This window comes from Stegostoma tigrinum, chromosome 8 (assembly GCF_030684315.1).
Source record: "Stegostoma tigrinum isolate sSteTig4 chromosome 8, sSteTig4.hap1, whole genome shotgun sequence".
Taxonomy (NCBI): Eukaryota; Metazoa; Chordata; class Chondrichthyes; order Orectolobiformes; family Stegostomatidae; genus Stegostoma; species Stegostoma tigrinum.
The window spans coordinates 84,560,700-84,586,242 of NC_081361.1; the positions used below are offsets into that span (position 1 = coordinate 84,560,700).

At 41.1% G+C, this 25,543-nt stretch overlaps 1 protein-coding gene across 2 annotated transcripts in view; it reads left to right on the plus strand.

Annotated features, from left to right (window-relative positions):
- The window catches only part of LOC125456155 (rho GTPase-activating protein 29-like), a 113,554-nt gene that overhangs the window by 67,017 nt on the left and 20,994 nt on the right, over window positions 1-25,543 (plus strand). For both annotated transcript variants that reach the window (XM_048538943.2, XM_059648064.1), the window contains exons 9-17: window positions 1,735-1,845; window positions 2,813-2,893; window positions 3,041-3,229; window positions 3,871-4,008; window positions 4,177-4,367; window positions 6,246-6,421; window positions 8,525-8,650; window positions 13,264-13,362; window positions 22,080-22,243. In XM_048538943.2, coding sequence (XP_048394900.2) covers window positions 1,735-1,845; window positions 2,813-2,893; window positions 3,041-3,229; window positions 3,871-4,008; window positions 4,177-4,367; window positions 6,246-6,421; window positions 8,525-8,650; window positions 13,264-13,362; window positions 22,080-22,243 — 1,275 coding nt within the window. The remainder of the gene's footprint in view (window positions 1-1,734; window positions 1,846-2,812; window positions 2,894-3,040; window positions 3,230-3,870; window positions 4,009-4,176; window positions 4,368-6,245; window positions 6,422-8,524; window positions 8,651-13,263; window positions 13,363-22,079; window positions 22,244-25,543) is intronic.

The window sequence follows — 25,543 nt, forward strand, 5'->3', positions numbered from 1 at the left end:
ATGTTGGCCTACCATTAACTTCCACATCCCATGAACAAAATCAAGAAAAAGTTTATAGATTTGGGATTTAGTAAGTGAGCAATTCATATGATTCACTCATGTTTAGGAGTGATTGGGCATTGCATACATGTGCAAAATTCCTGCAGTAGTAAATCAGGCACAGATTTTTTTAGGAAGTGTCAAAAGGGTAATTCATTCAGAGTAATAGTTATTAAAGCTTATAATTGATAAGGCTGCCTCCAGTAAGGGATAAAGGATGATCGGTTTGGTAGGATAGATGAGCTAAAAGTCTTCTGATCAAAATTTGATCAAAGAGCAAAAGCATTAGGACTAGGAGTAGGCAATTCAACTCTTCGAGTCTGCTGTACCAGTTGATGTGATCATGGTTGATTTTTGTCTCGGCCTTAATTCCACTTTCTACCTCTGTCCATAACCCTTCAGTCTTTCAATCCCTACATCCCGTTCATTAGCGCAGATTGTAAACAGTTAGGGCCCAAGGACCAAACCCTTTGGCACCCCACTAGTTATATCTTGCCAACCAGAAAAAGACCCATTTATCCCAGCTCTGTCTTCTGTTGTTTAACTAATTTTCTCTCCAAGCTAATGAATTACCCTGACCTTGTATGTTAACTTGCTGTGCGACATCTAGTTAAATGCCTTCCAGAAGTCCAGGTATACTATATCTGCAGGACCACTTTTATCCTCATTGTTTACAACATCTTCAAAAAATTAGTACGTTGTTGAACATGATTTACCTTCATAAAACCTTGTTGACTCTGATGGAGTGTGTTTTGCTTGCTTAGTAATGGATTCTAATAATTTCCCATGTTAAACTAACATGACCTGTGGCTTCTGAGGAAGGGTTTCTGAAGAAGGGTCATCAGATCCGAAATGTTAACTCTGATTTCTGTCCATTGATGCTACCAGATCTGACCTTTTGCACAAATTTCTGTTTTTGTGTCTTGTAGTTTCCTACTTTTTTTAAAATAAATGTGCTCTATTACCATTTTTGTGATGAGATGATACATTTTACAGATCCTAACTTTCTGGTATTTGGATTGTTTTTAAAAAGTAAAGCATATGGGCTAATGCTGTGAAGTTTTTTTTAAATATATAAACTAAAGGTCACAGTCATTCAAGACCTAAATGTGCCAGTTCCAAAAGGAAATGTGACTGCAAACAAGGGCTTGGGAGAATCCCTGGAGTATCAGTAGAATAAGATGTTTGTACTTGGGTTTGTGACAGATAATGTAGAAAAGAATTAAGCCGTTAGCTTTGCTTTGCCTTCAAAGCAGAGAATTCAAAGTTCAGTTATGAAGCATCGAGAGTTTCGTTCAGAAGCAAGTTTCACTTTCTTTCACAGCAGGAGTTTGTTCAGTTCAGGGGCACCCAGTCACTGCAGCAGCACTGCCTTCCCTAGTTTGTGAAGTTTCCAAGCAAATAGAGTTTGGGTTAGACATTTTAATGGTGTTAGAATTTGAAAAATTTAGGCCGTCAGAATTATGACGTGTTTATGCGATCAAACTTGAATTGTAACATTGTCTGTATCGTTCAAGAAAGAGAAACTGGGAAGAGTTACTTGAGCATAAACTCATCTTTGATTTAGGAATATAATTTTTTCAAACTTGAATCTCTAACTTAGTGTTGGAAATGAAGTTGAAACTTGATTTTAATGTCTGTGTAAACATCTTTCTATTAACTTGGATCATATATTTTTATTTTATTTTTAAACAGGAACACATGCCATTTCAATCAGTGTACATGTCCGCTTTTGACTATGATGTGGAGTACTGTCAGACTGTTCTTCAAACTGGAGCAGGCCTCCAATCAAATAAATTTATTCAGGTGGGATATTTGCTTGGTTTAACTTTATTTTGCAGAGGAAAGTTCTTGTTTCAACGAATGGGTATGTTTCGTTATTATAAATTCATATTTACTGGTATTTCATTATACCAGTTTCCTGTTGAAATACTAATATTTGGGGCAGCACGGTGGCTTAGTGGTTAGCACTGCAGCCTCACAGCGCCAGGGACACAGGTTCGATTCCAGCCTCTGGCAACTGTCTGTGTGGAGTTTGCACATTCTCCCCGTGTCTGCGTGAGTTTCCTCCGAGTGCTCCGGTTTCCTCCCACAGTCCAAAGATGTGCGTGCTAGGTGGATCGGCCAGGTTAAATTACCCGTAGTGTTCAGGGGTGTGTGGGTTATAGGGGGATGGGTCTGGGTGGGATGCTTCAAGGGGCAGTGTGGACCTGTTGGGCCGAAGGGCCTGTTCCCACACTGTAGGGAATCTAATCTAATCTAATCTAATCTAATTAGTGAAGTTTGTATGCACCAAATACTAACTTGACTTTTGTTTCGAGTTTATTTCCTAATTGATTTATTGGTTCTTCCAAGGCTTATCAAACCATTGCAGCTTCTTCATAATTTTCAAAATATGATTTTCATTTCTTTGTCTCATTTTCTATCACTTTTGGTCTCCATAAGACTATCCTTAAGTAGATAAGCAAGTGATCTGCTAAAAGATGTACAGTAATAGTATGGGAAATGAAGAGTTTATTTTTCTCCTCCTTTCTGTTTAGCACCTCATCCAGGTAACTTATTCCCAGTTTGTGTTTTTTGAGCATGTGAAGTTAGCTCATATTGCCATAATCTTGAATGTGGGATTATTTCAAACAGTTATCAACACCTGAAAATTGTAGTTTAACTCTTGAAATATGATTGTCTGAACCCATGATTTTTACAATTTTTTTAAAACTCAAAGTTGTTAAATGTTGTTCTAAAACAGCACCTTTGTTTCTCTGTGTTTTTGCAGCCACTTCTGTTGCGAAGAAATGAACTGGATAAGCAACGTAAAGAAATTAAAGAGCAGTGGCAGCGAGAACAAAGAAAAATGGTACTATGTTTTATATTCTCAAGTTGTGTCTCAGTTTTTCTATAATGCAATTTTTAAATTTAACCAAATTTCTGATGTGCTCCTCATTAATTGTTTTTAAAAGAACTGCCTATTCTCTAAACATTGTTAATTTTATGTACTTGTCAGCATGAAGCAGAAACATCCCACAGGAAAGCAAATCTATTGTACCTTCAACGCCAGGAAGAATATGAGAAGGCCAGGTCTTCTACAATTCGAGCAGAAGAGGAACATCTGAGTTTCAGTAGTGGACTAACTGGAAATTACAACAGATATCTTGAAAAGAAAAGAAAACTGGAAGAAGATGCCTTACAAAAAGTAATTTTTTTTAACTATTATAAACTGCTACAGTTTTTGTTGATCTGTCATCTTTGGGAATGTCTATTTTCAGAATTTAATTGATTCAGTTTCATACGTAGAATCATATATTTGCCACATTGTGTTGCCAGAAATTTGATAATTAACAATATTAATTGATCCTTCCATCATTCTGAGGTGCAGAATGAAGATTTCATTCAAATAATCCATTTAAAGCCTCACGGAGATCAAAGGTTAAAGTTGTCTGGACAGTTATTTTTCCTTTAAATCTGTGCACCCCAAACTTGTATCTGGTGTAAGCCCATTTTCACGCTCATCTTGCATTCCCTTCACTTTCTATATTGCCATCTCCCACCTCCCTCAGAACAATGGACGTAAGGGTGGGCAGAATGAACTTGTCTTTTCACAGAGGCTCTCACGCAGCAGGAGTGGGATCTCTGAGAAGTTGATCAGATATGTTGTCCAAGAAAAACAATTTCTTTTTTCAGAGGCTGCACAGCTGTCAGAGTGGCCTGAGTTTGTTGACAGTCATTTCTGCTTTAGAACTTGGGAAACCCTGCCTTTAAATATTCTGTTACTTCGAATATTTGTGACAATGAAAATTGGATCCATGCAAAATTGATCATTTAAAACTTTTGCAGGCTGAAGAAGCTGAAGAACATTTCAAAGCTTCTATATTAGATGCCAATGAAAAACGAAGCAATATGGAAAACATCAAGAGTGATATTCTTACACAGTTACGTGAATTAGTCTATCAATGTGATCTCACATTAAAATCGGTAAGCTTGTGTTTTGCAAATAATGCTTGTGCGGTTATCTTTTTTATAGAAAGAATACGTTTGTGAACTTCACATAAATCTTCTTACTACTTAAAAACATTGTCATTTAAGTTGCAGTACTACTACCTTTTGCAGAAAGTATTTCAATAAAATAACTGCCTCTTTCAGGTGACAGTCAACTTGTTTCAGATGCAGCACGCCCAAGTAGTCTCACTTCCTGTTAACTGTCAATCTCTTTGTGAAAATACCAAGCTATATGAACCAGGACAACAATATTCAGAATTTGTCAAAAGTTTGCCAAAGGAGGAAGGTTCAATGGAGCCATACTTATTTCAATATTCAGTTTCATCAAATGCTGGGTAAGTAATGGCTGTCAACTGCCCCCTGAAATTGTGTGGTAAGCTACTCAATTCAATGGCAGTTGGGGATGTGTAACAAATACTGCTGTCCAAATCCTATTGCAGAGTACATATATTAAAGTGCATTGGCTGCTGGTTTCAAAATTATTTGGAGAAAGAATTTATCTGCAAGAGTGTGACAGTGACCCTCAGAAGATTCATGTACTATGTTAGTCAACCTATTGTGCCAGTGATTGTAATATGGATGTTTTTACTTGTGATCTCCAACTCTATTTTTTATTATTACCCTAACTGCTCACTGAACTCTTTTTGGACTGAACTTTCACTCATGATGCAGGCTGTTTGAATTGGGGAAATTTCTCAATTTGACTCCCCTGCCTTGGGAAATGCATGATTTACATTCTGAGGAATTTGAGGTAAAGTTACAGAATATAGTAAGGCCTGCCGCCTAAATGCAGATAAGGCACATGATCTGAAGGGTTGCTGAATACAAATGGCCCATCTCTTTTCTAAGACTTGTTCTCAGTTCCTTTTGCTCATATAAGGCACCTAGTCCTTCTCATATGTCATTACCCCATCCGTGATCTCTACTACACACCATTCTGCACCTCAGAATGATGGAAGAATCATTTAATATTTTTAATTATCAAATTGCTAGCAGCACAATGTGCTAAATATTACGTTACATATGAAACTGAATCGGTTAAATTTTGAAAATGCACAACTCACTTTTTTTCTCTTTCACTCAAGCATCATACTTTTAAAGCTGATATTCTACATGCCCATTCAGCCAGTAGCCAGCATTAGTCGATCTCGGGAACTAGTTTGCGATCTAAATATTTGCTACAGACCTGTCTGTAATAAACAATTTTTCTGTTCATGGAAGCTCATTCATAGATTTAAAGGCCCCTAAAGTACTTAATCCCTTGCCAAAATAGAAACTGCCGCAAAGATTACCAATCTTCTTAATAACCACCTTCAGCTGTCCGTTAAACTGTGAACACACAGCTACCCTGCTGAGTTAACTTTGGGTTGTGGAAAATAGCCAACCAGTAATGTCAACAAACGCTGTTGTAGTTGTCCAAAATGGATTTTTTGAATTCTCAACAGGCAGACTTATATTTCCTCCAAAAACAATGTAGAGGCTAGACAGTTCTGCACACTAAAACCACCTTCATGAGCATTTACATCTCCATAAATTTGTGACGCCTACACAGCAAGCTAAGGCTCTTATTGCAGCAAAAAAAATACTGTTTGAAGTTAGTGCTGAGTTGGGCCTCCTTCATGTGAATCACTCTTACCTTCTTTGCACTACTGGCAAAAATTAAATTCCTTGGAAATAGTGGTAAGAAGGACATCCAGATCTGGGCTTCACCTTTTTTTTTAATTCTGCTGATATCTGTTTTGTTTGCTCAGGATGAAGTGAGGCTATCTTCCAATGCAATTCTTCCCTCAGTTCCCTTCTCTTCTAAACTTGGTAACAAATAGATCAGATTAGATTAGATTCCCTACATTGTGGAAACAGGCCCTTCGGCCCAACAAGTCCACACTGCCCCTCGGAGCATCCCACCCAGACCCATCCCCCGAGAACCCACATAACCATGAACACTACGGGCAATTTAGCATGGCCAGTCCACCTAACCTGCACATCTGTGGACTGTGGGAGGGAACCAGAGCACCCAGAGGAAACCCACGCAGACACAGGGAGAACGTGCAAACTCCGTACAGACAGTCGCCCGAGGCTGGAATCGAACCCGGGTCCCTGGTGTTGTGAGGCTGCAGTGCTAACCACTGAGCCACTGTGCTGCCATGATTTCAACAGAACTGAGAACTATTTCCTTACAGCAATCTTTCTTTTTTTTTCCCCTCTCTCTGTAGGCTTCCAATTCTTAAAAGAGCAACAAATAGCCCTCATTCATCACAAGGAAATTTGTCACAGACTTCAGGAACCTCAGGTGATCTTACTGTTCAGTCTCCTGATGTTGAAAGTCCTCATCATATTAGATCAATTAATCTTGGAGAGAAGCAGTCAGATCATGCTTCTGATCTACAAGGTACTTGAACTCTTGTTTTACATGTAATATGTTCAATGCTTTATGTATAATTGCTTCACATTCAGACTTAGATTTAGTTATCTGTCCAGTGATGCATTATTAGGTATTCAACGTTGGTGAGATGCCTTAGACGTTTGCAGAAAATGATCCTTTTTTTCAGCAATGACGTCTTCATTGGGTTAATTTTAAATATTCAGGAAAGTATTTGGATGAAGGGGTGCTTTGCTAATAAGGCATGCTTTTTTGAAATAACAAGTTGTAGGGCTGGATGAACACAGCAGGCCAAGCAGCATCACAGGAGCAGGAAAGCTGACGTTTCGGGCCTAGACCACCTTCAGAAACGTGGAAGGGGGAGGAGAATCTGAAATAAATGGGGAGAGATGGATAGAGGAGAAGATAGTTGGAGAGGAGACAGACAAGTCAAAGACGTAGGGATGGAGCCAGTAAAGGTGAGTGTAGGTGTGGAAGTAGGGAGGAGATGGGTCAGTCCAGGGAGGATGGACAGGTCAAGGGGGCGGGATGAGGGTAGTAGGTAGGAGATGAGGATGGAGCTTGAGGTGGGAGGAGGGGATAGGTGGAAGGACAGATTAGGGAGGTGGGGATGAGCTGAGCTGGTTTTGGTATGAGGTAGGGGGAGGGGAGATTTTGGAGCTTGTGAAGTCCACATTGGGCTGCAGGGTTCCCAGATGGAATATCAGTTGCTATTCTTGCAACCTTCGGGTAGTGTCGTTGTGGCACTGCAGGAGGCCCAGGATGGATACGTTGTCTGAGGAGTGGGAGAGGGAGTTGAAGTGGTCCACAACTGGGAGGTGCAGTTGTTTAGAGTGAACCAAGTGCAGGTGTTCTGCAAAGCGGTCCCCAAGCCTCCGCTTGGTTTCCCCAAAGTAGAGGAGGCCACAACGGAACAGCGGATACAGTATACCACATTAGCAGATGTGCAGGTGAACATCTGCTTGATGTGGAAAGTCTTCTTGGGGCCTGGGATAGGAGTGAGGGAGGAGGTGTGGGGGCAGGTGTAGCACTTCCTGCAGTTACAGGGAAAAGTGGCAGGCGTGGTGGGGTTGGAGGGGAGTGTGGAACAGACAAGGGAGTCTGTAGTTCCTACTATCTCAAATGCTTTTTTGTAAGCTTGGTTTTAGCATAATTTTGGCCCTGATTGTTGAGTATTGCAATTTGAACTTTTTTAGACGTCTTAATTTAGAGGCTTGAAGATTTAACACTCTAGTGAAGATTTTAGATGTAGTTTTCATATAGCAGCATAGTTTGCTTAATATGTAATCCGACTGAAGAGACCTGAAACCCTGAATGTTAATATTATAAAGAGGAGCATAAGAAGACCTGCTTTCACCTTCACAGGAATATCTGGGCTCCTCCAGCTCAGGACTCCAACCTGCATTTCCCGTGTCAAAGTCATTTAGGTCACTTGTTTGGAGCCAGTGAGTTGCATGCAGACTCCCATTTGTGTGTAATGTGCAGGTTATTAACTCTATCTCAATGTTACCAGTGATTGGTTACTGGATAATGAAAATTGTTCCCATTAATGTAAACTTCCTTGGTGCAGTATCTTAAAATATAAATATATACCAACACATTTCTTCTAAATTACCTGATTTAACCTATTTAATTATAATTCAGTTTGTAAAAATAAAACTGTTATAACCAGACCCGTATGACCAGTCCTGTTTTGTAATCTTGCTGCCTAAATTATCCCCTTGTCGCTTTTGGGCTCAGACCTCTTCTACTGAAGTATCCAAGATCTGAATTAGTCTCATGTTACTATGAGCACTATTTTCATTAGTCACTAAAAGTAAGCGCTCCACATGGAATCTGTGTCAGATTTTTGTCCCTTTTTTTCACTCAAGGTCTGATCAACAGCCAGCATTCGATTAGGTTTCATGGAGTAAAATATCAATTGTCCATCATCTTTTATGCCACCGAATTCTGTAGTTCAAAGTTACTACATTTCTTTCAGTTTCAATATTACCATGGGTTTAGCTTTTCTTTTGGTTTATGGAATGATCTGTTGTGTCATGGATATGACTGAATTAGGTAATATTATTAGTTGTATACCATTGCCAAAGTTGCTTTTTTTTTTTGCAACAGTCCGGAATCATGCGCCATTTAGAGCTTGGTCCTCAGGCACTCAGGGGAGTGGAATGTACAGTGATTCAGAAAGTGGAGGAGGAAGCAGCGAATCACGATCTATGGATTCACCCTCTGCTAGTCCAGGTGTGTAACCAAGAGCTTTTATTGCAAATATTACATTCTAGGTGATCTTGAGTTTGTTGGTTTTAGATTTTTTTTGAGCGCACTTTTATCTCAATCAGTTAGTATTATCTATTTGGGCTTCGGTTAGCTCAGTTGGCTAGTTTGCAATGCAGGGTGATGCCAACAGCATGAGTTCACTTCCCACACTAAGGATACCATTAAGGATTCTCCTTTTCAATCTGTTCCCTCACCTGAGGCATAGCGACCCTCCAGTTAAACCACCACCAGTTATCTGTCTGTAATGAAAGACCAACCCTATTGTCTGGTAGGACTATGGTGACTTACTTTTATTGCCTATTTGCTAGCGGAGACATTGTGCTATTTTTTAACTTGGATTTTGTCAATCTGTTTTAAATTCTAAAAAGTCTTCGAAGTTGGATGTTACAAAAATTAATGAATAAAAGGGCTACTTCTTTAGTTGCTAACAGTATTGAGAAATAATGCTAAAACAGAAAATCTGTGATGAAAGTTTTCCTCTGTTTTCATTTAATGAGTACGCTGAATAGATGAGTGTTAGGGTTAATTTGCCTTCTGTGCTCAATCAATAACAAGCACTAACAGATCACCTTGGCATTCAAGTATTTTGGGGAAGAGATACTTTATAAAGTCAGTGTAGTATTCTGCATGTGATCACTAAATTAAAATGAAATACAAGAATTAGGATTGGACAAAACTGAGACTTCATGTTCTGTTCTTCTGTTCCTTTCTCTCCAACATCAGTTCTCCATGTTTTCTCACTTCCTCTTGTATGCCCTCCCTCCCATGCTATTTCAATCCCTGTTCACCCTATTAAGTGGTGATGAGCCATTACCTTAACAAAACACAGTCAAAATGGTGACAGTGCTGTCCTGTAGGGAGCGGAGTGGTTTTGACTCCAGGGTGAAGAAGGGATGGCAATTATTTCCATATTCGGACAGTGTGAGAGTTGAAGAAATGATTGTGATTCCATACTCCTGCTGGGTGCTAAAGTTCATGCGTATGGGAGGTGGTGCAGTGCACCTTGGCTAAGACAGTGGATTGGGTCAAAATCCAGGGCTAATTTGTTCTGGAAGGCGACAAGCTTCTTGAATGTTAAACGACCATAAGGTGCAGGAGTAGAAGTGGGACTTTGGGCCCAACAAGTAAGCTGTACCATTCAATACGATCATAGTTGATATGAAAATCCTCAAGTCTACTCTCGTATGTTATCCCCATAGACTTTGGATCAAGGAATCAACGTTTAGGTCATATTCTCAGAAGAAGAGGGCTCCCATTTAGGACAGAGGTGAGAAAATGTTCATTCTTATGTGGTGGCTAGGATGAGCAATTCTTCACTGCAGAGGACTGTTGAGTCTGCTTAAGTATATATAATATCCTTAAGCAGACTCAACAGTCCTCTGCAATGAAGAATTGCTCATCCTGGCCACCACATAAGAACGTTCTTTCTCACCTCTGTCCTAAATGGGAGCCCACTTCTGAGAATATGACCCTTGTTCCAGACTCCCTCGAGATCAAATCTGTGCACCAAACCCTAGATGCAGTCTCACCAAGACTCTACAGTTACAGTTACACTTGCATTTGAATCACTTTGTAATGAAACCAGCATACCAGTTACTGTCATCAGTACTTAGTGTGGAGTGGCACAGTGGCTCAGTGGTTAGCACTGCAGCCTCACAGCGCCAGGGACCGGGTTTGATTCCAGCCTCAGGCGACTATCTGTGTGGAGTTTGCACATTCTCCCTGTGTCTGCTCCTCCCGGTGCTCCAGTTTCTTCCCACAGTCCAAAGATGTGCAAGCTACGTGGATTTGCCATGCTAAATTGCCCGCAGTGTTCAGGGGTTTGTGTGTTATAGGGGGATGGATCTGGGTAGGATGCTTCAAGGGGCGGTGTGGACTTGTTGGGCCGAAGGACCTGTTTCGACGCTATAGGGAATATAATCTAATCAAAAGGAGATGTGAAACAAGTTTTCACTCATTTTCACAACATGCTGCCGGGGGAGATGGTAGAAGTAAACTCAATACCAATGTTTAAGAGGAACTTGAACAGATATGAACAAGCAGGGAATGGAAGTATATGGACCATGTGCAAGCAGATGGAATTAGTTTAGAATGGCATCATGGTTGATGCAAATATCTTGGGCCAAAGAGTCTGTTCCTCTGCTGTAACACTGTGTGTTCTATGTCTTCTCTCATTCTTCTAAACTCAAATGATTAGAAGTCAAAAATATTTGACAATCCCTCCATGCCCAGAAATAACCCAGTGAACCTTTTCTGAACTGTCTCAAATGATAGTATAACTTTCCTTAGCTAAAGGGACTAAAGCTGTTGTGGAATTTGGATGAGGTATGATTAGTGCCTTCTATAGTTTTAGCAAGACCTCCCTATTTTTTTATACTCCATTCCTTTCAAATAAAGGCAACAAGTCATTTGCCTTCCTTTTTAACTACTGAATTTGCATGCCAGGTATTTGTGATCCATTCACGAGGACCCATAAATCCCTCTGTAGCTTTCTGTAGACTTTCTCGATTTAAATAATAGTCTACTTAACTTTCCTTTTGTCAAATTGTAATACATTACTCTTTTACACATTACATTTCACCTGTCAAGTTTTTGTCCATTCCCTTAACCTGTCTGTATCGCTCAGTTGACAATTTGTGACATCCTTACAACTTAGTTTTGACACCTGCAAGCTTGGCGATAGTACCTTCACTTCTAGAATCTTAAGTCATTGATGTATATTGTAAATAATTGTGGCCCCACCACTGATCCCTGTGGCACTTCACAGAAAATGATCCTTTTCTCCTAATTTGCTGTCTTCTATTGGTTAACCAGTCCTCTATCCATGCTAACATGTGCATTCAATGGTAGGAAAACTATTGGATAAAACTCTGAAGGAGAGAATTAATTTCCATTTTAGAGAAGAAAGGTTTGATCAGGGAGTAGTCAACATGGCTTTGTCAGGAGGAGGTCATGTCTACCAAATCTGGTTAAATTTTTCAGAGGTGACCAAGCGTTGTAGATGAGAACAGTGCAGTTAATGTTGCTTATATGGATTTCAGCAAAGCCTTTGACAAAATGCTACATGAGAAACTGATAATGAAGGCAAAAGAATGTTGGATCCAGCGAAATTTGGCCAAGCGGTAGGAGACAAAAGGTGGTGATAAAAGGCTGTTTATGTAACTGGAGGCCAATGTCTATCAGCGTACCGCAGGGATTGGTGCTAGATGAGTCGTGCTTGGGACGATAAGTAAGTTTGGAAATTACACGGATTAGCTGGGTCGTTGACAGTGAGGAAAAGGTCTTGGGCAGCAGGAGGATATAAATGGATTGGACAGATCAGTGGTAGATGGAACATAACCCTGATAAATATGAGGTGATGTATTTTGGAAAAATTATCAAAATGCATACACAATGGATGGCAGGTCAATAAGAAGCTCACAGGAGCAGAAGAGTCTTGGGACGCTTGTGCACAAATCCCTGAGTGTTTGGGCAGGTTAATAGGGTAGTTAAAAAGATATATGGAATGCTTGCCCTTATCAGTCAAGGCAAAGATTATAAGGGCAAGGAGGCCATGCTGTCGCTGTTCAGGAATTTGGTTAGGCCACAGCTGAAGTACTCTTTGCAGTTCTGGTCTCTGCACGAGAGGAAGGTTGTGAATGCTGTAGAGGGGCTGCAGAGGAGATTTAGCAAGATGTTGACAAGAATTGAAATTTTTTTTCAGTTTTGAAGACAGGTTGGATAAACTAGGGTTATTTTCATTGGAGCAGAGAAGCTTCAGAGGGTGCTTGATAGGGATGAACAGAATGAATAGAAAGCAGCTGTTCCCCTTAGCCAGAGTGTCACTAACACGGGGGGCATAATGTTAAGGTGAAAGGCAGGAGGTTTTGTGGAAAACTTTTTTTTTGCTCTTGATGGTGGGGCTGTGGGATACACTGTCTGGGCGGATATTTGAAGTGGATAATCTCAATTTTTAAAATGGATGAACAAGCAAGGCTATTATTCGAAAGCAGGACTAGTGTAGATTTAGTGTAGCTTTGGCGATTCAGTTATGAGGAGCTGCAGGATATTGTGGGTAAATCGCCACAAGTTACCTTTAATTTGGCTACTTATTAAGAAATTACATGTAATCAAGCAGTGAAACAATAATTTAAACTTTAATTGCACTTAGCAACCAAAATAAGATGCCTCAAGTAAGCAAGTTAAGCCTCAAAACTCAACCTGACTATTATGCAATTTAATGTTGGAATTTAGCCACTATTCCAACAATGGTTGTCTCAAATATGTCCACAATTAGATCTGTGTGCGGTGGTGTTCTTGGAAGTGAAATGGTAATACAAGTGTAATATCTAGATTAATGTTTTTAAAAAAAATACACAAAAATAAATTCTTACTATCTTTTCTAGGTGCTTCTATAGATTGTTGTACCACCGTTCTTAGATTGCAGTTAGATTAGCCTACTATGTATGAAGTTGGTTCTCAAACCTCATTTTGATACATCTGCTCAAGCTCACATGAGTTGCATCTTAAAACAATTATGTTTGATTTTGATCCAGTTTTGTAATAAGCATAAATATGGTTGTTTTTAACTGATGCAGGTGATTTCAAGCGAAGGCTACCCCGAACACCCTCAACAGGCACCATGTCTTCAGCAGATGACTTAGATGAAAGGGAACCACCATCACCATTAGACAATGGTATGTATAAAGTTGCTCTGTATTGGCATTATTTCATTCTAATGTTTTGAGATCTATTTATAAAGGATAATATTTCACAAGCTTACATAAAAATAGTCATCCTGAGATAGGTTAAACAAAGACAAAAGTTTTAATTTAAGAATGCTGAAAAAGCCCACCAACTCAGGCAACGTTCAAAATATGCTGAAGTGTTTCCTAGTTCATAAAATTCTCCATCTTTGTCATTAGTAAGTGCCTGCTTTTTATGAAGTGGATGAGCTGAATATCATCCCAACAACTAGTTTACCTGAGCAACTTCTGTGATCAAAAGTGATGAGAAGAGCAGTGGCTGTATTTATTCAGGGTAGTAATTACATTTCCAAGGTGGTGTGCTATTCATCTTGGTCCTTCAAAGTGAGGTTGACAGTTTCTTCTTCTGGAGTGTTTAATACGGTTTCAGAGGAAGCAAAGGTGATTGTTAAGATTGATCTGCATTCTGAAACCTCTGCTGCAAATCAGACAGAATACTGTAGGTAATTGAATTACTGAATCAGGATTTCCTGTCTTCTCATTTTCTCCTCACTCTTGCGATGCTTACTTTCAAGAATTTTTCTTTTCATGTGGTTATGCCTGGTGCAGTGACCGTAGGAAACTTCTCCCACAGAAGTAGTTGATATCAAAATTTATAACAAAGTCTTCAGAGTGAAATTGTAGACTTTGTTTGACTGGTGTGAGTGTGCACACAGGCTGTCTGCAGAAAATATACTTTGCTAAGAGAGTGTCATCCATTCCAGCTAAATGAGTAGTCCAACTCTGTTGTGACTATCTCCATTTGCTCAGAATGCTTGGTAAGTTAGCTCAAGTGAACAATATCTGATATCTTATCCGATCCTCTGATCTTCAGAAGCTTCTCTAGACATTCATCTCTCTGCTCCGATTTGCACTATGCCTGCTTTTTATGAAGTGGATGAGCTGAATATCATCCCAACAACTAGTTTACCTGAGCAACTTCTGTGATCAAAAGTGATGAGAAGAGCAGTGGCTGTATTTATTCAGGGTAGTAAACCTGAATTGCACTTATTCATGTGGTAATACGGAAATTACTACTTTTTTGAGGTTTAGCTTCTTAATTCTTAATTTGGCTCCTCATTCCTCATACTGGTGATGCACAACCACCTCCTTTTCATGCCTATGCTGTTGGTCCATATATGGACCATGGCAATTAGATCGTTCCACTTCTACTGCAAGTTCCTTTCTCTCTCTGAACAGATGTCCTGAATTCTGACATCTGGCAGGCAACACCAATTGACTGGACATACTAATTAGGCTTATAACTTTCCATCTCTCTCCTTACCATCTCCACTTTAATGTCTCCTTGAGACAGTCAGCTAGCTGATCTGCCCTTCAGCCCCCACTCTTGCATCTAATGTTTATTCTATTTCCTAAGGTTGAAAGCTCTTCATTTCTTGGACAGTTGTAAAGGCTGATGCCCCTGTATTGCTTTATCTGCCTTAATTGGACTCCTGTCCTTACTGTCCCATAACATTTACCAATCCTAAGAGGTGTGATTGTGTCCTGATACAAAGAATGCAAGTATCACACCACCTCCCTTGTACATCACTTTGTCTACAGATCAATCTCCAATTCATAGCTTTGAGCTAAAGCAGCACAGATTTCAAACATTTAGTGTGAACATGTTTGATCTGGATCACAATGGTGTAGCAATTAATTTTTTGAATCAACCTGTTTAAAAAATGTCATTACACACCTCTGAAGCGAGTGCAACTTGAAACTAGGTCTCTTGGCTGAGAGGTGGGGACACTACCACGGCGGTGCAAGAGCCCTTTGGATCACACAAGTATGTAGGAACACTGTCATGCTGCAACTGTTACAGCATCTGTCCTGCTATTCTTAGAGTTCTAATTTAACAACTCAACTGTTTAATTCCATTATATTTGCTTATGTTTTGATATTTTTAAACTTTTACTAGGAGGTGCTAATGTCCATCTGCATGTGAACCTTAAAAGTGGAATAAACATTAGTGACGTTGCAAATACTCACCAAATAGCTGCTTCTAGCAGAGTAAGAATCAATTTCTGGAGGCTGAAGGTTGTGAAAAGCAAAAGCAAAGGAGCACCTCTTTCTCTCCTTCCCCTAACTTCCTTAATAATCTAGTTCCACCACGCTCATGCTATTTTACATGCTCCTATCACCTGGAACACTGTGGAGAACTATGTGGGCCATGTTTTGTAGAAATATTTTCAATGGCGAGCATACAAAGAGGTTTACCAGGATGCCATCAGGGATTAAGGAGTTGATTTTACTTAGTGATTTAAGAAACTGGGATTGCAACAAAGTAATGGAGAAACTCAGCAGGTCTGATAGAACATCTGGAGAGAGTCCAATGTGACTTTTCTTTGGTATCCTAGCATTGTGCTTTTGGAGCAGCTGGCTTTTTCTTAAAGCTTCAAAGCTGACAAGATCTAATAGAATTGTCCAAATTAGAAGTTTGTTGGAGTAAATAGAATAAGCTATTTCTTCTGATAAATGGGTCAGCAATGAGAAGTTATAGATTTTTAAATCTATAAGGAGCTACATTGGAAGTGAGATAGTAGGACCAACCTCATTGCTCCCCAACACCGCACTGCCCGTTTCTATCTCCTTCCCACAATCCACAAACCTGACTACCCTGGTTGACCCATTTGCCTCTGCCTAATCCTGTCCCATCGAACTTAACTCCAATTATCTCGGCTCCATTTTCTCCCCCTTGGTCCAGGAACTCCCCACCTATGTCCATGACACCACCCACAGCCTCCACCTCCGCAACTTCCGATTCCCTGGTCCCCAACACCTTATTTTTACCATGGACGTTCAGTCCCTACACACCTGCATTCCCCATGCAGATGGCCTAAAGGCCCCCTGATTCTTCCTGTCCTGCAGGCCCAACTAGTCCTCCTTCACTGACATCCTCATCTGCTTAGCTGAACTCGTCCTCACCCTCGACAACTTCTTTTTCAATTCCTCCCACTTCCTACAGACAAGATAGGTGGCCATGGGTACTCTCATGGGCCCAAGCTATGCCTGCCTTTTTGTAGGATACGTGGAACAATCCCTCTTCCAAAGCTACACTGGCCCCATCCCCCACCTCTTCCTCTGCTACATGACTGAATCGGCACCACCTCGTGCTCCCACGAGGGGCTTGAACAGTTCATCCATTTCACCAACACCTTCCACCCCAACCTTAAGTTCATCCTGGACCATCTCTGATACCTCTCTCATCCCTGAACCTCTGTATCCAATTCTAGCAACCACCTGGAAACCGATATCCATTTCAAGCCTACAAACACCCACAGCTACCTAGAATACACTTCCTCTAACCCACCTTCCTGCAAAAATGCCATCCCTTTTCCCAATTCCTCCAACTCAGCCACATCTGCTCCCAGGATGAGGCATTCCACTCCCAAACAACCCAGATGCCCTTGTTTTTCAAGGATTGCAATTTCCTCTCCACAGTGGTTGAAAACTCCCTCTACCATGTCTCTCACATTTTCCACAACTCATCCCTCACACCATCTCCCCGCAATAACAACAAAAACAGAATCCCCCTCATCCTCATGTACGACCCCACCAACCTCCAGATTCAATATATCATCCTCCGGCACTTCTGCCATCTGCAATATGACCCCACTACCAAAGACAATTTTCCCTCCCCACCCTTATCTGCCTTCCAGAGGGAACACGCTCTCTTTGTGACTCCTTGTTCGCTCCACACTCCCTACTAGCCCTACCACCCCTGACACTTTTCCCTGCTACCGCAGGAAGTGCCACACCTGCCCCTACACCTCCCCTCTCACCCCCATCCCAGGCCCCAAGAACACCTTCCACATCAAACAGATGTTGACCTGCACATCTGTTAATATGGTATACTGTACCTGCTGTTCCTGATGTAGCCTCCACTACATCGGGGAAACCAAGCAGAGGCTTGGGGACTGCTTTGTGGAGCACCTACAATCGGTTCGCGACAAACGACTGCACCTCCTAGTCGGGAACCATTTCAACTTCCCCTGCCACTCCTTGGACAATATGTCCATCGTGGGCCGCCTCCAGTGCCACAATGATGCCACCTGAAGGTTGCAAGATCAGCACCTCCTATTTCGCTTGCACCCCAATAGTATGTGGACTTCACAAGCTTCAAAATCTCCCTGCCCCCGACCGCATCCAAAAACCAGCTCAGCTTGTCCCCCACCTCCCTAACCTGTCCTTCCTCCCACCTATCCACTCCTCCTGCCTCAAGCCCTACCCCCATCTCCTACCTATAGCCTTATCCCACTTCCTTAACCTGTCCATCCTCCCTGGACTCCCTCCGTAACTCCCCACCGACACTCACCTTTTACTGGCTGCAACCCCGCCTCTTTGACTTGTCTGTCTCCTCTCCACGTATCTTCTCCTTTATCCATCTTCTCTTTACCGCCCCCTCTCTCCCTATTTATTTCAGAATCCCCTTCCTCTCCCCCATTTCTGAAGAAGGATCTAGACCCGAAATGTCAGCTTTCCTGCTCCTCTGATGCTGCTTGGCCTGCTGTGTTCAACCAGTTCTACAGCTTATCTCTACACAGTGTTACTATGATCTGGAAACCACTATCTGAAATTATTATGGAATCAGATTTTGTGGTAATTTGCAAAGGCAAGTGGAAATTCACTTGAGGATTAATTTGCAGAATTCTGATGAAAAGGTTGGGCATGGAATTTGGACAGATTCAAAGTCTAAACACAGGCACAATGTGTCAAGTGGTCTCCTTGTGTCATAAAATTCCATGTTTTTAATGCTTATTGTACCAGTACAGTTTTAAAGAAAACTGTTTTCAAAATAATCCTTTGGGAGAGATCTATGTACACTTGTCTGGTCTGATTTTGTGTATCCAGATTATCTTAAATTTTCTGGCCATTTTCCACGTCATTAGGTTGGCAGCAGTCTTTCATTTATAAGCATATTGTAATTTTCTTTTCAGGTGAATTGAAGAATGTGATCAGCAATAACGTAATTACATTTTTAATTTCATTTCCAAGTTACCACGTTTACATGCTGGATTCTTGCATTTTAATCAAACAGTAGATGTTATGAGATTCTGCTTTATACCAATGTTTATTTTCTAAACAGCACATTTTTTCAGTTATGCCTGTCAGTTTAAAATGTATTGGAAACATATATACTGCAAATTGAGTTTTACATACATCCTACCATGTCTTACAGATTAGCAAAACAGACTACTTACATTTGTCTTAGCAGATTATATAAAATGACTAGCAGGCTGTCTGGTTCTGCATTATTTTCCTGCCAACTCCCACCCCTCGAACTGTTAGCACAAAAAAAACACAACAGGTAGTTTCCTTGCTATGTTGGTCCAGAAATTCAGCCGTCCAGTTCTTATTTCTCAGCTTCCTAAGTCCAATATAGTGAATATAAAATGTGCATGTCTGCCAAACAACCAAAGTATAATTGAATAGACTGCTTAACAATGGATCAAATCTAAGCTCTGCAGCCCTGACCCACCCAGGCATGTATAGTGGTAACACAGTTTATAAGAAAGAGAGACTTCACAAATATCCCCACTCTCAATGATGGGAGCCCAGCTCCTCAGTGGGGAAAAAAATGAAGCTGATGCAATCTCATCCATCTTCAGTCAGGAGTGCCAAGTGGATGACTCTCTTGGTCCCAAGTGAGGGCCCCAACATTGTGGATAACGATCTTCAAGTTCCGTTCACTTCAAGTGGTATCAAGAAATGACTGAAGGCTTTGGATACTGCAAAGGCTGTGTGGACTGATACCATTCTAGAAAGGGCATGAAGTCAAGTGCTCCAAAACTAACACACCACAATCAAACTATTCTAGTACAACTATAACACTGGCATCTACATGACCTTGTGGAGATCTCCACACAAAGCAGGACCAGTCCACTCTGGTCAGTTTTTGCCTTTATTAGTCTACTTTTGATGAACAAAGTGAAGGAAAGTGTTGGGGGAGGGAGGGGGGAAACACTATTTTTTTTTGTACTATCAAGTGACAATTATGCAGCAATAACCTGTTTATTGCCACTCAACTCCACACCTCATTACAGCCTTGGTCTAGAGATGGACAAGAGTTGATCATCTGAGATGAGGTGAGTATGAGTGCTCTGGTCATCAAGGCTGCCTTTGTCAGACATGGCATCAAGAAACCGAAGAGCAGGAGTTCCTGTGAATCTGAGGAGAACCTTCCATTGGTCAGAGTTGTACCTTGCACAGAGGAAGAGAATTGTGGTTGTTGGAGGCCAATCCTCTTGGTTCCAAAATATTATTGCAGCAGGTCTTTTAAGGGAGTGTCCTAGGCTGCACTATCTTCAGCTGCTTCCATCAATGACCCTTCCTCCATTGTAATGTTAAAAGTGGGGATGTTTGCTGATAATTAGACACTGTTCAGCAGTACCTGACTCCTCCTACACTGAAGCAGCTCATATTCATATACAGTAAGACCTGGTACAGCATCTAGGCTTTGACTGCAGTGACAAATGTGTTTGTACGTACAATCCCTATTTGAGGTTGAATGGTGTTACTGTGGTTGAATTGCCCCACTATTAACATCTTGAGATTATCATTGACCAGAAACTGACTTGAATGCTATGGCTACAAACCCAAATCAGAGGCTAGGAAGCTGTGGTGAATAACTCTTCTCCTTAAAACTTAAAAGACCCTATACAGACGACAAGCAAAACGAACATCATTTACAAAATACTTTGCAAGAACTGTGACAAACACTACATTGGACAAACAGGCAGAAAGCTAGCCACCAGGATACATGAACATCAACTAGCCACAAAAAGACATGATCCACTATCGCTAGTATCCTTACATACAGATAAGGAAGGACACCACTTTGATTGGGACAACACATCCATCCTAGGACAAGCCAAACAGCGACACGCACAAGAATTCCTAGAAGCATGGCATTCCAACCGGAACTCCATCAACAAACACATTGATTTGGAGCCTATCTACCATCCTCTGAGAAAAAGAACAGGAAATGGTATCACCAGTGCAGGAAATGACATCACCAACCCAAGGAAACTTAAACCGATAAATAGAAAGCAGGACATAACACCAGCGCTTCACCAGAGGATCACTGATGACGTTACCTAGAATGGTGATGAAACGTCTAAAAACCAACCTTCCAGCTCAGCCAGCAAACTCACATCCAGAACCTCAACCTGAGCTACAAATCTTTTCAAAACTCGCTAACTCCTCCTGCCCTCCAATATTTATTTTGACATTTGCAAGGCAAGTCAGGAGTGTGATGGAATACTCTTTTCTCTGGATGGGTGCCACTTAAGAAGAGGTCACCATTCCTGACAAAGCCCATTTGATTGGCAGTCCATCCACCACCTTCCACTTTATGAAAATATTCATTTGTGGATTGTGGGCATTGCTGGCTGGCCAACAATAAATGCTGGCCCCTAATTACTCCTGAGAAAATGGTAATATTCTGCCTCGTATTCTACCCTGAGCAACTCCTGCAGTGATGTGTCGAATCTGAGTTGACTGACTGACTGACTGCCAACAACCACAACCATCTTCCTTTTTGCTAAGTTTGACTGCAGCCCGTGGAGATTTTTTTTCTCCTGATTCCTATGATTGCTTTGACTTATTGATGCCATGATCAATCATGTACTACCTTGATATCAAGGGCTGTCATTCTCCACTCACACCTGGAATTTGCTGCTTTCCATGACATTCATTCTCTTCACTACTGATGTATAATAGCAGTAATGTGTACCATCTAGAAGATGCAGTGCAGTAACTCACCAAGGCTCCTCTGACAGTAACTTCCAAATCCATGATGTCAACCATGTACAAGTTTCCTTTCAAATCTCATGTTATCCTGGCTTGGAAGTATATCACTGCTCCTTCAGTGTCCCTAGTTCAAAATCCTGGAACTCACTTCCCAACAGCCCTCTCTTTGTTCTCTCACCTTTTCTTACTACTTTTTAATTTGCTTCTAACCTTTCTTTCAACCCTAGGGCTGTTCTTGCACTCCAAGGAATGCAATCACTCAAGAAAGCAGCTCACCACCACAGACAATTATGGGTGGCCAGCATATGCTGGCTTAGCTAGCAATGCTCACATCCAGTAAATGAATTTTTCAAAAACTGCTCTGACCAGATACTTGTGTTAAGACATACACACTTGTGCCAATGAGTATGAACATTAGGTCCATCATTGGTCATGCAGAATGCATATCTGATTTTTCAAATGCCCCAGCACTCACTCACTCATATTTGCTAACCTCAAACAAGATAATAAGGTGCTGTCTAACAGGAATGTGTGAATGTTGAGCTTGAATGATAGCTTTTCTTGCCTCATATGAAAAGAAAATTAAACTCCTGCTATCCCATCGAAGGACCACTGTAATCTGTCTGTCTGATGCCTCATCTCTTCCATCCTTGAGGCTTTGATGTCCTAATTCCCTGCACCCTGGCTTTCAGGGTAGCTGCTGTACCAGCCACAGCTAATCTGACAGTTTTCTCATCACACAGCCTTCATATTAATGAGGTTTAAAGCTCAATACTGAAGTCTCCTCATCATTCAAGTGCATAGATGATCTAAAACTGTGCAACCTAAGAAACTTGAATTGTATATCACAAATTACGAATATTGAAAGATTGCTATAAACTAATTTGTGCTCTGCTTTTGTCCTTGTGACATAGGTTTAAATGAGATTGTGGCAGAGATGACAAGTTCTCCAGGTCCTTTCCGCAATACTGTTATGTCAAAGGCAGCACAAACACACAAGCTACGAAAGTTGCGAGCCCCGTCAAAATGCAGAGAATGTGATAGCCTTGTTGTGTTTCATGGAGCTGAATGTGAAGAGGTACATGTCCTTTTACCAAAGTGGGAGCTATTTTCCACTTTGACATGCTAAATTGACAAAGGTTTATATTTATGCTGGATGAAGGAAAAAACTCTTCCTGTGAAAATTGGCATACATGTTTTAGTGTATCTGTAAGAATTCATTCTTGGCTTTGCATTTTAGAAAATGAACTATTTAAAATGTAGGCTTTTGCCTTCCTACTTGTTAAATGGAGAACCTGAGACTCTGAGTATTCTTTTGATCTGAGAAAGTGGATTAAAAAATGGAAATGTTAATATATGCAACAACCTACTGAAGCTACCAAGGACTGCATAAATATGAAAGCAGCCTGTGATTGTACAGCCACTGGGCCCTTTTGGCATCTAGTTGTGAATTATAATAGTTGATAAAACAACTAGAAGGAAAATAACGCTCCATTGACATAAACTACTCTCGGGCAGAATTCTTCTTCCGCTCCTCCCGAGGCCCCCAACATCACTGTCTCTCTCCAGCCAAGTCAGTTCTTTTTATTCATTAATGGGATGAGCACATTACTGGCTAGGCAATATTTAATGCCCACCTCTAATTGCCCAGAGGACAGTTCAGAGTCAACCACATTACCGTGGGTCTGAAGTTACATGTGGCCAGACCAGGTAAGTGTGGCAGTTTCTTTCCCTAAAGGACACAAGTGAACCAGGTGAGTTTTTCCTGACAATTGACAGTGGATTCATGGTCATCATTAGATTCTTGATGCCAGATATTTTCATTTGATTCAAATTCCACCATCTACAATGGTGAGATTTGAACTCTGGTCCCCAGAATGTTATCAAGGTCTCTGGATTTACAGCTTAATGATAATACCACTATGCCATTGCCTCCTCTTCACTTTACATAATAATGAGCAATAGCTGTAGGAACTAGCTATATTAAAGAAAATGAGCCCTGAACACATCTCAGTTGTAGTGCTGAAGATTTATGATAAAGAAACTCTGTTCCAGTTTTTCAACTGAAGCTACAAGACTGGAATCTGCCCTAAAATGTGGAAAATTGCTAAGTAGACCCAAGCAACACAAGACCACCAGGGGCCCTGGCAACAAATTGAAACCATGAAAGTGACCCCCTGTGCCTCTACACTTAAACATCAAGCAAGTGAGTGCTTTCATGAGGTCCATATCCAGATAGTTGTCTGCAATGTGACTAGTGGCAAAATGATGTCCCATAACTACACGTCACTCAATTCCACATTACAGTTGTGATCAAAACATGGAAAAAGAACTGAATTCCAAACGTGAGGTGAGAGTGGTACTAAGATAGCATTTAGCACAGGACAGCAGTATCAAGGGTCCTTCGCAAATTTAAAGTCAATGGGATTCCAGAAAATCTTTAACAGTTAGAGTCGTATTTAGCATAACGAACAGTGCATATTGTTGGAAGCCAATTATTTGAGTTCTAAGCCATAGCTAAAGGGTTTTCTTAGAACAGTGCCTTAAGTTTGGCAATCTTTAGCTGTATAATTAATTTATTTTTAGACTGTCATTAGCTAATAAACAAATATGCTCACTGTTGAATGCAGCGTTTAGTACTATTTGCAACTCCTCATAATGGAAACAGCCTGGGCTCACATTCAGCACGACTTGACAACATTCCGGCTTGGTTTCTTAAGTGGCAAGTTATATTTAGGCCACACAGGTGCCACCTCCTTTTAATATCCAATGGCATTTCCATCACTTGAGGCTGGGAATTCTGCAGTGAATAACTTGATCTCCAGCTCCACAAATCTCATGTCTACCAGGCACAAGTCACATGTGATGGGCATTTGCCTGGATTAGTGTGGCTCCAAGAACGTTGCAGACGATAACCATCGAAGCAAAATAATCTTCATAATCAGCAAACCCTCCACTATCTTCAACATTCACTTCTTCTGTCTCTGACATAAAATGGCAATAGGTTGTACAAATGCAACGTGCTTTGCAGTAATTCACCAAGCCTTATTAAACTGCACCGTCTATACCTTTGACTTCTACTATTAGAACAAGAGACAGAGTTAGATGTCCGGGAAGACCAATATCTGAAAGTTTCCCTCCAAGCCACGTGCTACTCTGACATGGAGCCATATCATTCCTTTCAATGTCGCTGCTTCAAAATTCTGGAACTACATTCCATACAGCACTCTGTAGTGATGCCACATGGACTACAGCAGTTAAGAATGTGGCTTGCTACCACCATTCCTGAGGGTGAATTGGGATTAACAAAAAATTGCCGGCTTTGCCAGCGACACGTTCATCCCATGAATAATCTTTTTTCATTTGTCACATTAACATCATAAAAAATAGTGGCTTTGTATTTTACTGTTTCAAATTTTGGACTGAAATAGAAAAAATGTTTAAAAAACCAAAAATTGTTGAAGGATTACTGCAGTTTTTAAAAGCACGTAATCTGACGCTTCTTGTGAGAAACCAAATGGAGATAATTCAATACTCTCTTCTTGGAGATGGCCATTACCTGGTACTTGTATATGTGAATATTTCTTCACATTTATGGGCCCAACTCAAACCTTGTCCATGTCTTGCTGCATTTAGACATAGTACAACTGAAACAATCAGAGTTGTTGCAAATGACACTCAACATTGCACAATCATCAGCAAACAGCCTACCTCTTTCTTTTTATCACGAGCTGGAGCTGGAGTGGGAGTCACTAATGTACTGTTGGAGCATCATCTTTATATTCCTTGGCATAGTCATGTAAACCAAGATACTTCCAAGGTGGTCACTAAATTAAGCTACAAAAAGCAGTTGGGCATGATTGAAGATAATAAAATGTGAGGCTGGATGAACCCAGCAGGCCCAGCAGCATCTCAGGAGGACAAAAGCTGACGTTTCGGGCCTAGACCCTCCTTCAGAGAGGGGGATGGGGTGAGGGCTCTGGAATAAATAGGGAGAGAGGGGGAGGCGGACCGAAGATGGAGAGAAAAGAAGATAGGTGGAGAGGAGTGTATAGGTGGGGAGGTAGGGAGGGGATAGGTCAGCCCAGAGAAGACTGACAGGTCAAGGAGGTGGGATGAGGTTAGTAGGTAGGAGATGGAGGTGCGGCTTGGGGTGGAAGGAAGGGATGGGTGAAAGGAAGAACAGGTTAGGGAGGCAGAGACAGGTTGGTCTGGTTTTGGGATGCAGTGGGTAGAGGGCGAGAGCTGGGCTGGTTGTGTGGTGCAGTGGGGGGAGGGAACGAACTGGGCTGGTTTTGGGATGCAGTGGGGGAAGGGGAGATTTTGAAGCTGGTGAAGCCCACATTGATACCATTGGGCTGCAGGGTTCCCAAGCGGA